Source organism: Salvia splendens, chromosome 3 (assembly GCF_004379255.2).
Source record: "Salvia splendens isolate huo1 chromosome 3, SspV2, whole genome shotgun sequence".
Classification (NCBI taxonomy): domain Eukaryota; kingdom Viridiplantae; phylum Streptophyta; class Magnoliopsida; order Lamiales; family Lamiaceae; genus Salvia; species Salvia splendens.
In genome coordinates this window covers 33682021-33692951 of record NC_056034.1, presented here as the reverse complement: position 1 = coordinate 33692951, position 10931 = coordinate 33682021, and the positions used below count along the sequence as shown (strand labels likewise).

The 10931-nt window shown below is 42.4% G+C and overlaps 1 protein-coding gene across 1 annotated transcript; it reads right to left on the bottom strand.

The window, feature by feature from the left end:
• Positions 1-8652: 8652 nt before the first annotated feature.
• On the bottom strand, positions 8653-10414 carry LOC121793598 (RING-H2 finger protein ATL13-like). The gene has a single exon (XM_042191631.1). It carries the CDS (start codon positions 10030-10032, stop codon positions 8821-8823), a length of 1212 nt encoding a protein of 403 aa, XP_042047565.1. The 5' UTR covers positions 10033-10414; the 3' UTR covers positions 8653-8820.
• Between the last annotated feature and the right edge of the window lie 517 nt (positions 10415-10931).

Genomic DNA, 10931 nt, shown 5'->3' with positions numbered 1-10931 from the left:
AAAATGATTGAGATGATCGTCAAGAGGGATCACAAGATGAATTCACCGGGGATGAAGCTTAGGCCAACCGTCAACCGCCGCCGGCCAAGCCAAATAGGTAAGTAAGGTAAGAGAAGTACGTGGACTTTGATTCCCTAATGCAAATGAGCAATTGGGATACGTAGGCACCTCAACTTAAATTTTAAATTTAAGTTGAGCTCAAGTCCTTTTTCTTTTATTTCTTTTTTTCCCATTAATTCCTACTTTAAAAATATGCAAATACAATTACATAATTGTATTTGTATATACTCTAGTCGATGAAGTACATTTCTCTATACGGCTAAATGAGGAAAACTTTTGACAATTCTACTATAATTGTTGATTGTCAGACGAAACTCAACATTTTAAGTTGAATTGCTAAAGGTGTCCTTAATTTAGTTACGTAGAAAGATCTTCTTCGCCGGTTAAGAGTATATATATAATACACTTATACGTTTAAGAACTTCAATGTCGTTCTTGTCATTTGTAATTAGTTGTTGACTAGTAGTCTCATTTGTATTTAAATTTTGTTTAAGACTTCAAGACCAGCATATGTTTTCGATTTGTAATTGTTGTAACTTGTAAACATGCAATTTCAATAAAATTGTAACTTTAGTCGTATTTTTTTCAATTTTATTTACTCACATTTCATACATAAACAACTTTGAAAGTGTAATGTAATTTGATTAAAAATTGAATAGTTGAATAATGCAAAAAAAAAGTCGACAAACCGTCGAACCGACCCGGAACCGGCGGTTCAAGCCAAAAACCGGCGGTTTTGAACCGCCGCGTAAACCGCCGGTTTTTTGAACCTGAACCGGAACCGCCGGGAGCTAGGCGGGCCGGTTCAGGTTCAAGCATTTCTTGAACCTTGAACCGCCGGTTCATGAACCGGAACCGGCGGTTCTTGACCCTTGTGCATGCCTAGGAAAGGGGAGACAAGCCCAATTAAGAGGGGGAAGTAAGAGACAAGATAGAACAGCCAAGAGGCTGCAGTTCTTGGCTATGAGACAGCCACCAATTGCCTCCTTCCAAATTACACCGACTAGGAAGCAAGACCAAGCTGCCACCCAATGACAAGGCTCAACCACAAGCCAAAAATAGAGGAGTAGAGTCCCTTGCTTCGATGCTCAAAGAAACAGCCAAGGGAGGACTTTCCTTCCCCAAGAATTTCACCATTTTGGTATGAGCAACATAAACATAAAGCCCAAAAGGGGGTGAGCTTGAAACAGAAGATGGAAACCCCAATGCCCCATAAACTGCCACAAGAAGCCAAAGGAATGGCCTATAAATACAGCCATCCCCTCCCCACTCCACACCTACGTTCTATCGGATTTCACAAGACAAAGGGGGCGACGGAGTGAGGAGCAGCGGCGCGAGGCGGCAGAAACAGGAGGGCAAACCGAGAGGATCCACCGAGAGAGGTAAACACCAACCTCACCCTTTTGCATCATATAGACCAAGTAGATAGCCAAGAACATAGAAGCTCAATAAAATGTCCACAACAATAAGCAAAGGCACCAATCAACACAGTAGGCTCCACATGCAAAATTTAAAGCATCACATCTTTCACCCCAAATAAGCTACTGCCGAGAACATAAGGTTTTAAAAGACCAAGCTTTGAAAGGGGTAGGGGGAAAGGAGGGGACTTAGCTTAAACACGAGAAGCTGCCCGGCAAGGCTCGGGCGACGACATAGCCGGAAAGTCGCCCAAGGAGGCGGCGCTGCCGGAGAGGCAGCGCGAGGACAGAGACGGCGAGTTGCTGGAGCGCGGAGGTGAGGCGACGCCTCCTTCCATATCGGCGGCTCCGCCAGAGAATGCGGGAATCCAGTCGTGAATTCGCCGGTGAGAGTCGTGGCCGCCTCGCAAGGGAGGCAGTGGTGAATGGCGAAGGCGGAGCCGGCGAACCTCCACCTTGCTGAACGGACGGCGAATCCGCCGAGGAAGAGGAAGGACGGGGTGAGGAAGAAAGGGAGAACAGAGGCCACCCCGGCGCGGACCCACCGGAGAGGAGCGACGGGGGTGGCGAACTCGCCGGGGCGTGGCGACAAGACGAGGCGGAAGGAGGAGCTGCCATTGAATCCCTAATCTGAAAAGTGAGAGAGTGAATTGAGAATTTTTGGAGGGAAGAGAGAGAGATGAGAACCGAGAGATGAAGTGGGAGAGTATAGGCTTCATGCCTTTTTTTCCATTTAAGTAGTTGGGCCACTAAATTAATTCAAGGATTGGGTCACTTTAATTAATTAATGAGTTGGGCCGATTAAATTTTGGGCCCAGGGATTCTGGTTGGGATGGACTTCATGATTTAAATTAGTGGACTTGGAAATTTAATAATATTTGGAAAGGAATTAATTTAAGCAATTAAGCTTGGAGCTTAAATGAATTAATCTCCGAATAATTTGAGTTTCGAAGATGGAAAATATAAGCAGAGACGCGAAGGGCAGACCGGCGTCGCCCCCCGACGCCATTGGCGGCCTTAAGAAAAATCCGAAGAAGAAGGAATTTAAGGAGGGATTTTAAGAATCCACACTTTAATTATTTAAGAGAAAACAAAATTTCTCCAATTTAGTAAGCGGAATAACTAAGTATTGCCGTACAGTAAAGCCGAGTTAGGATTAAGAAAGAAAATCCTATAAGCCGAGACTAGAAGATAGATGCTATCATATAGGATGCATGCATTCCTTCGCAGAAAAATAGCTCAAGTACTAATTAGCGTGTTACGCTATTTATTTCTAAAGGAGGGTTTGTTCAAGGGGCAAGTGAGGCCAAACGAGGATTTTAATTGGAGATAAGCATACCAGGTGGGCTTTCTTTTAATATCCAGCACTATAGTGTGGATATAAAGCAAATGTTTTGAAGTTATGAAATACTTTTTTCTCAAAAATGAATATGTGATCATTCCTTTTAAAGTCGTTGTCATGCCATAAAGTGTTTGTTTTCGAGACCTGCCTGTTGGAGATATTTGTCTGTTGAAGATATTTGTTTGTTGGGGATATTCGTTTGGTGGTTTTGGCTACACCAAAATGCTTCAATTTGGATCGTGGTGCACAAGAGTCGTGAGCCATCTAGAGGTTGGCCGGCGAGGGTACTGTTGAAGGTGGCCACCTTCACGGTACACTAGATTATCAGACATGGCAGAATACACAAGAACTTAGACTGATGAGTCGGACTTTTAAGATCACAAAAGAAATTAGTATGCTCGGGCTTCTTTAAGAAAAACCTTTGTGTGATACTGTTGATGGATGACAACTTATACTTGTATGTTTTGTTTTCGGCACGTGTCCACTGAGTACTCATGCACTTAGCCCTGCATGTATTTATAAATGTGCAGGTTGAACGTCAAGGTGGAGAAGAATTGATCGGAGTCGATGCTATTAAATAAGCTTGTGGATTTCTCGGCGATTCGTGTCTTCATACACGAAGTCGTTTAGTAGGGACCTCTTTCCGCTGCATTTATTTTTGTTAAGTGAGAAGCTTATAGTCTCACCTTCGAACTTTGATCTGGTTGTTGTGGTGAGTGATTCTATTTGAGAACATGTAACCAAATATTCGGTTCCTCGTTTGCAGTATTTGTTTGACTAGTATTTCTTCCAGTCTTCCTTGATTTACATCCCCCTTCTACCCCGCTTCTTTAATCCCCCTATTAGTCGCGAATCACCCATTCTTGTTATCCTTAACAAGGATCGGGTCGTGACAAGACTACAAATTAAGTAATCGATATTATTATCATAGACACTAATAATTAAATTAAGGATATAGCCCAAATTGTTTGTAATCTCGGATTGGACGGACGGTCAATGTTTCTTCTGTGGTGGTACAAGAATATATTCATTTGGACTTGGATTAAATTATGTATATAGTAATAGTCCAATAGGGTGAGACTCAGTCCAACCCCCATAGATCCCTAACCTAACCCATCATACAACTTTATAAATAAGAGATGAAGGAATGTACCTAGCCTCGAGCTCTTTCTACTTTTGTTCTAGTCTAGTAATGGAATTCCATTTTAATGAAGAAGTTTAGTTGTATTCCGACTCAGGGAGTGACGCACAACAGTTATGCGTCGTTATTAATGAACGACGCACAACCCTTATGCGTCTTTGGTTAATGACGCACAAGGGTTATGCGTCGTTCAAAGACGCATAAGAATTATGCGTCTTACCCTAGTGACGCATAACCTTTATGCGTCACACTGGTAAGCATTTCCGCCTGTCACCCGGGTGACCCGGGTTCGATCCCCGGCAACGGCGCAATTTTTTAAGTGATTAGTATTTGATAAAAATGAGTTATTCTAAACATTTATTTTTGGCAAATAGATTTTACTCTTATAAAAGAATTATGCGCCTTTGCCGGGGATCGAACCCGGGTCACCCGGGTGACAGGCGGGAATGCTTACCAGTGTGACGCATAAGAGTTATGCGTCATTAGGGTAAGACGCATAATTCTTATGCGTCTTTGAACGACGCATAACCCTTGTGCGTCATTAACCAAAGACGCATAAGGGTTGTGCGTCGTTCATTAATAACGACGCATAACTGTTGTGCGTCACTCCCTGAGTCGGAATACAACTAAACTTCTTCATTAAAATGGAATTCCATTAACATGCATTACCCAAAAAAGAATTGTTCCACCTAGCCTCCATATCAAAGGTTTTTGACCTAGTGACCACAAGGTGTATATTTTTCAGTCCTCTCATCTAATAGAGGTGGCCAAAATTTTCTTCCTCTTAGAGTTTTGTTCTTCTCTTTCAAGATATCTCTTAGTTTCTAACAAGTTTCTTCCAAAAAAAGTTATATCTAGAGTTTGGGATATAGATTAAAGATCTATGGTCTAGTATTCAGATACGAATCGTCAAGAGTACTCACTTTTTAATTAGTTATTTTCGCAAGAGTATGCACAATCTAATTTTAGAAACTATTTTTTCTCATGAGGTGAGACTAATTTTCCACTAATAATATTTTAATTACTTTTTCTTTTTATCTATCTCTTACTTTATTAATTTTGCATTAAAACCCGTACCCAACCGAAAGTGTATATTTTTTGGATGGAATGGAGGGAATAGAATACTGTATACTTCCAATTAATTAATACTAATAAATTTCATTATGTTTTGCGTTGAACTTGAAAAAAATATCTAACGTCTCTTATCTCAATGGGTCCACGTTTCAATCCAATTGATATTCATAACCCAACATATGATGTTACATTCGACAATCACACTTCCGAAGGCCATATCAAAATAAATGCCAAGCAAAACAAGTCATTTCTATTTAATTCAGAAAGAGCAAAAAAATGTGGATAAATTAATGATATCTTAGACTCCAATAATCAAGATTAGCAGTAGCCATTGTGGCAGATTGACTGATTTATTTTCAACTCCAGCACACCTAAACTTGAAAATCAGCAACCAACTTAGCAATCAAATCCATGTTTCTTCCAAGTTTTTAACTACCAAATTTTGACATACCTGGATTTGATGCTCACAACTACCAAACCTTGACAAAATTCGATGAATTTTATAAAAAAGAAAAGTTTTTTAAATCAATGTAGAGAATAGAAGGGTAAGAGCATCCGCAGCGGTGAGCAGCGGCTCGTCCGTCCATACCAGCGGCGCGGCACCGCCTGCTCGCCGCTGCGCTCTTGCCGTTGGCGCGGCGCTGCTCTTAGCTAAGGCCATCCACAATGGGGCTCCCTAAGGCGCGCCCTAAAGCCCGCCCTATGCACCGCCACATCAACATTTTATCCTCCTGCCCTTCCACCTGCAGTGGGGCGCCCTAAGGCGCGCCTAAGGGGTGCCCTAAGCATTTTACTATTGTTTATTATTTAATTTAAATGTTTTCAAATATATAAATGCAAACTTATTAAAAAACACAACGATTAACTAAAAGAACGGTAAAAAATTCATTGCTTTAAAAAAAAAGTTACACGAGTTAGAAATAAAAAAATGACTATCCTACAAAAGCCCCAACTTCCGGCTCAACTCATCGCTCAACCTCTGGAGGCGCTCGGCTTGGGCCGGATCCGTACACTTCATAAGGGCGTTGTGCGTATCCGACAACTTCCGCGCCTCGAGGCCGTTGCCAAATCCGCGTAGGCAAGTGTCGCCTTGATCCGTACTGAAGTCCGGATCGTACTGCGTGTTGGCGTCGAACAACCGATATTCGCCAGGTTATGTACCCGGCCACCGTGCGCCATCTCCAAACATCGGGCTACTAAGACTTGAGTAACCACCAGAATCCATTTTATAGCGTAATTTGAGAGTTTAAAAGTTAATCGAAAAGTTATACATGAAAAGTGAAGTTGGGGTATATATATAACAAAATTTTCGAATTTAAAAAAAAACTAAAAGGCGTTGCATCGTCCGCGCCATCGTCCGCGTCGCCCACAGTGGGCGGACGATGCCCTATCGTCCTCGCTTCGTCCGCGGACTAAGCGTCGGGCGCGGACGACACATCGTCCGTCGTCCGCCCCATTGTGGATGGCCTAAGAGCACGTCCGTGGCAGCAAGCAGCTGACGTGGCGCGTTCTGATTGGCCAACGGCATTTCTGTTGGAAATTTATTTTTTTGTTTTTTTTTAATTGAAAATAATACCAAAAAATTTTAAAAATATATTTTCAGATTCCAAAAAATATGGCCATTTTTTTTACCATTTTCTGGATTTTTTTTTTTATTTTTATTTTTTTATTCCCAAAATCATCTATAAATACACACATTCATCATCTAATTTTGACATCAAATCATCTCTCATTCATATTGTTTCATACAACTTATTTACATCTTCCTCTCTCACTCAAACCCTCTCAAATGGATTTCATCAATCTCATTGCGGAAGTAGAGCGCGAAGAACAAGAATACTATAAACAATATCGTGCCGCCTACGAAGCCTATGTCGCCGCGAATACCCCCGCCCCTCCTCCTCGACCAACTAGATCAACTCGCCGCTACATCCATCGTGACCGGGAGGGAGCCAACGAAAGACTCGTTGCCGACTATTTTTCCAACCAGCCGCAGTTTCCGGAAGATTACTTTCAGCGCCGTTTTCGCAAGTCAAAATATTTGTTTATGCGTATTGTCAACACATTATCTGCCCGTGTTGAATACTTTCAAATAAGTACAGACGCAACCGGTCGGCAAAGTCTCTCGGCGTTGCAGAAGTGTACATGTGCCAACCGACAACTTGCTACTGGGCAAACGGCTGACCTCTTCGACGAGTATTTGCATGTCGGTGAGTCAACTGGAATCCTTTCCCTTAAAAAATTTTGCGACGGCATTCGTTCAACTTTTAGTGAGGAATTCCTTCGGGCACCCACCACCGATGATTGCCAACGGTTGCTTCGTCTTCACGAAACAATCCATGGTTTTCCTGGTATGCTTGGCAGCATTGATTGCATGCATTGGAGGTGGAAGAATTGCCCGACTGCTTGGAGGGGGCAACACTTAAGCGGCCACCAAGGCGGCGGTCCAATACTTATCCTTGAAGCGGTCGCCGACTATCACCTATGATTTGGCATGCATATTTTGGTATTGCCGGATCCAACAACGACTTGAACGTGCTCTATTCTTCACCACTCTTCAATGATGTTTTGAATGGTGTAGCACCGGCGATCGACTTCACCGGCAACGGAAATGCATACCACATGGGTTACTATCTCGCCGATGGTATCTACCCAAGGTGGTTGACTTTCGTGAAGACGCTCAACAACTCGCAAGACCCGAGACGGGTTCTTTTTGCGCAGCGTCAAGAGTCCGCTCGGAAAGACGTCGAAAGAGTTTTTGAGGTCCTTCAAGCCCGATTCAACATTGTGATGGCCCCGTCTCGGCTGTGGTACGTGAAAAATATCGCCGACATCATGTACACGTGTATTATCTTGCACAACATGATTATAGCTGATGAAGGACCGATGGCGGCTAGCTTTTACGACGAGGATGAAGCCGGAAGCTCAACTGCGAGGTCTCCCCCACGCCGAGGTGTGCATACGACGGTGGGCGAGAGGATCGAAACAAGGAACACAATGCGCGATACCCGAGCCCACATTGAGCTACAAGAAGACCTAATCAAACACATTTGGGCGAAATTCGGCCACGAGTAGTGGGTTTTTTTAATTTTATGATTTTAATTTTTTAATTTTATGATTTTAATTTTTTATTTTTAGGATTTTAATTATGTACTTTTTAATTTTTAGGATTTTAATTATGTAATTTAATTTTTTTTGTAATTTGTAATAGTATTCTGGATATTTTTAATGCATTTAAATTTTGTGGAAATGTTTTTATTTAAATTGAATAATAGAATGGTAGGACCCTTGAGTTTGTCCTTGCGGAAAAATACGAATGTGGGTGTTGTGCTCTTATCTAAGAGCAGGGAGTAAAAGTGAGTCCGGGCCCACATCCGTGCTCGTTGGCAAGAGCACGGATGGGGATACTCTACGGCAATTGAGATTTCAAATCAAATTAATGGCTTAGAATAAATGCTCCAAACTAACTAGTACAGTTCTCGCCTTGCAACTTAAATGCTCACATGCATATAGCAAGGCAAGATTTGGAACAGAATCATTGAATGAAAATATTGGTAAATTAACTAATCATACAGTCACATAATCACTTTTAAGACTAATTAAGTCACTCCACTAAATAACAGAGCAAGAACCATACTTGTTGTATTCCAAAATCAAATTAACATACATGTAGAAACAATTTCAAAGATTTTGTGCCAAAAAAAAAACAATTTGTGCTCATATTTCAATAATTTCATTCATAAAAAAGTTTGCCTAATTCACTAAAATTTCAATGGAAAATGTGCTTAAAGATCTGTCAAATATGATGAATGAACAACCTTATTAGGCCTTCCCATGATCCAAAGAAGAGTCCTCCTTGCAAATGATGGTGGATTTGTTTGAGAATCCAAACTGTTGCAGCTCCCAACTTCTTCCTCTCCACCTCCCCACCTCTCCGACGTCGTCCGCCTCCCGTCCCCCCCGGTCCTCTCCACCGGGAACTGGAACGAAACCGCCCTCCTCGACGCCACATCCCTCCAAGTTTTCGACACCGAAAAACCCTCCTTATTGTTGCCGCCTTGAAGTGCCTTAAACGCTTCGAAGTCATTGAATTCCCGCCTCGAATCACACCCCCCGCATTCCGACATCGCCGGCCGCCGCCCCGGTGTGAGCGGCAGCGCCGCCTTCTTCTTCACCGGAGTCCTGATCGGGACCTGCAGCGACGATTTTTCGTCCATTACATAAGCAAAGGAGCCCATGGAGAAGCACCTCCTCGCATCAAAAGCCCCATTACTACTCCCTTCTTCACCTCCGCCTTCAACATTCTTGAATTTCCCCAGCTTCACCGACACAACTCTCTTGCTCCGATCCTCCTCATTTACCTCAATTTCACTAGCAATCTCCGACCTATCGGAGCTCACGCGAGCGATCTCTCGAGAGCTCTCGCTTCCCGATTCAAGAACGAGCACAATGGGAGGCCGAACATTGCTCATCGCGGAGAAGTCCTGGAGCAAACACGACCTGCAAATGGGGCAGGTGGAGTGCGAGAGCAGCCACGTATCGATGCAGTCCATGTGGAAAGCGTGGCTGCATTTCGGCAGGAGACGGAGCTTGTCATCAGCCTCGAATTCACAGAGACACACAGCGCAATCGAAGGGATCCTTCGCCCCTATGATTGAATTGTAACTGAAAACAGGGAGAGTGTCGATGAAGGACTGATCCACGCCGGCGTCATGGAGATTGAAGAGCTGCTGGAGCTGGCCCTGAATCGCGGTGACATCGTCGATCTCGTCGGGATCTCTGTTTGCGGGCCGGAGAAGAAATCTCACTAGAAGATGGAGCAAACCAGAGATGAAGAAGATGATGGCTAAGATGATGATTATCAGAAGCATGTTGGGAGTGACCTTCTTGTTCAAATTGAACCCATTTGACTGCGGCGGCGGAGGAGGAGAGAGAAACGGAAGGTATGGGTGTTGGGAGGGGGAAAGATTCGAGCTTTCGACGCTAACCCACCTCATGTTTCTTGACAATATTATTGGGAAATTGTGATAAAGATTCAAACTTTATGCTAAACCCACATTGTATATTTGAGAGGATTTGAAAATGGGAGTGGGGATGAGAACAAAAGGAAACTGGAAGGTCAAATTTGATAAAAGGGAAATAAATGTGTGGCAGAGAAGGTGAAGATTTGAATTTGGGTGCAATTAATCCAGCAGCACCCCATTAATATTGGATCGAATTAGCCCCAAGAAAATTAATCCCTACTAAAATAATGCAAAAAAAATAGAGCTGGGGTTGACTTGGGGAAAAAGACGAACCCCAATGCACAATTAAGTCTACTACTGTATATCAAAATTAATTTAATACTACAAATCTTTTACTCCTTGTGAAATGAAACAGAGCAATCTGAGCTATTGTATTTTAATATCATTAGCTTTTGTAATCACATTCTAATTTCAGGACTGCGATTATTCCGGTCTGGTATATTTGATTTATATGGAAGTCCCTTTGTGGGAGAGACAAAACTGGCTTATGCTGAAAGTCAAAGCTTGTAAAAAGTGAAAACTTTTGGGAAGATTTGGGGTCAATGTGGGAGTTAGTGGAAGTGTTGAATGGACCCTGAAAATAGAGTACCTTTTCTGCAATTTTGTTTGTTAATGGACGTCTGCATTTTGTACATCAAACTATTTTGGTTCCGCCTATTGAAATAAAAGTCCACATAAATCACTTGTTATAGGGTTAGAGGTAGTGACGTAGAAATGTAGGGTCAATTTTCTTTCAAGAACTCCAATTGTCTCATTTTAAGTGACATTTTCTTTTTAATGTCTCATTTTAAGTGACCTATGTTTAAATCTAGAAATATCATTTTCTTACTTTTTTTTATCTCTCTTACTTTATTCTTTCTACTTTACTCACA

What these genes read in the sequence shown, in the direction of transcription:
- LOC121793598 (XM_042191631.1), bottom strand. Translation starts at nt 10,032, where the DNA reads ATGAGGTGGGTTAGCGTCGAAAGCTCGAATCTTTCCCCCTCCCAACAC.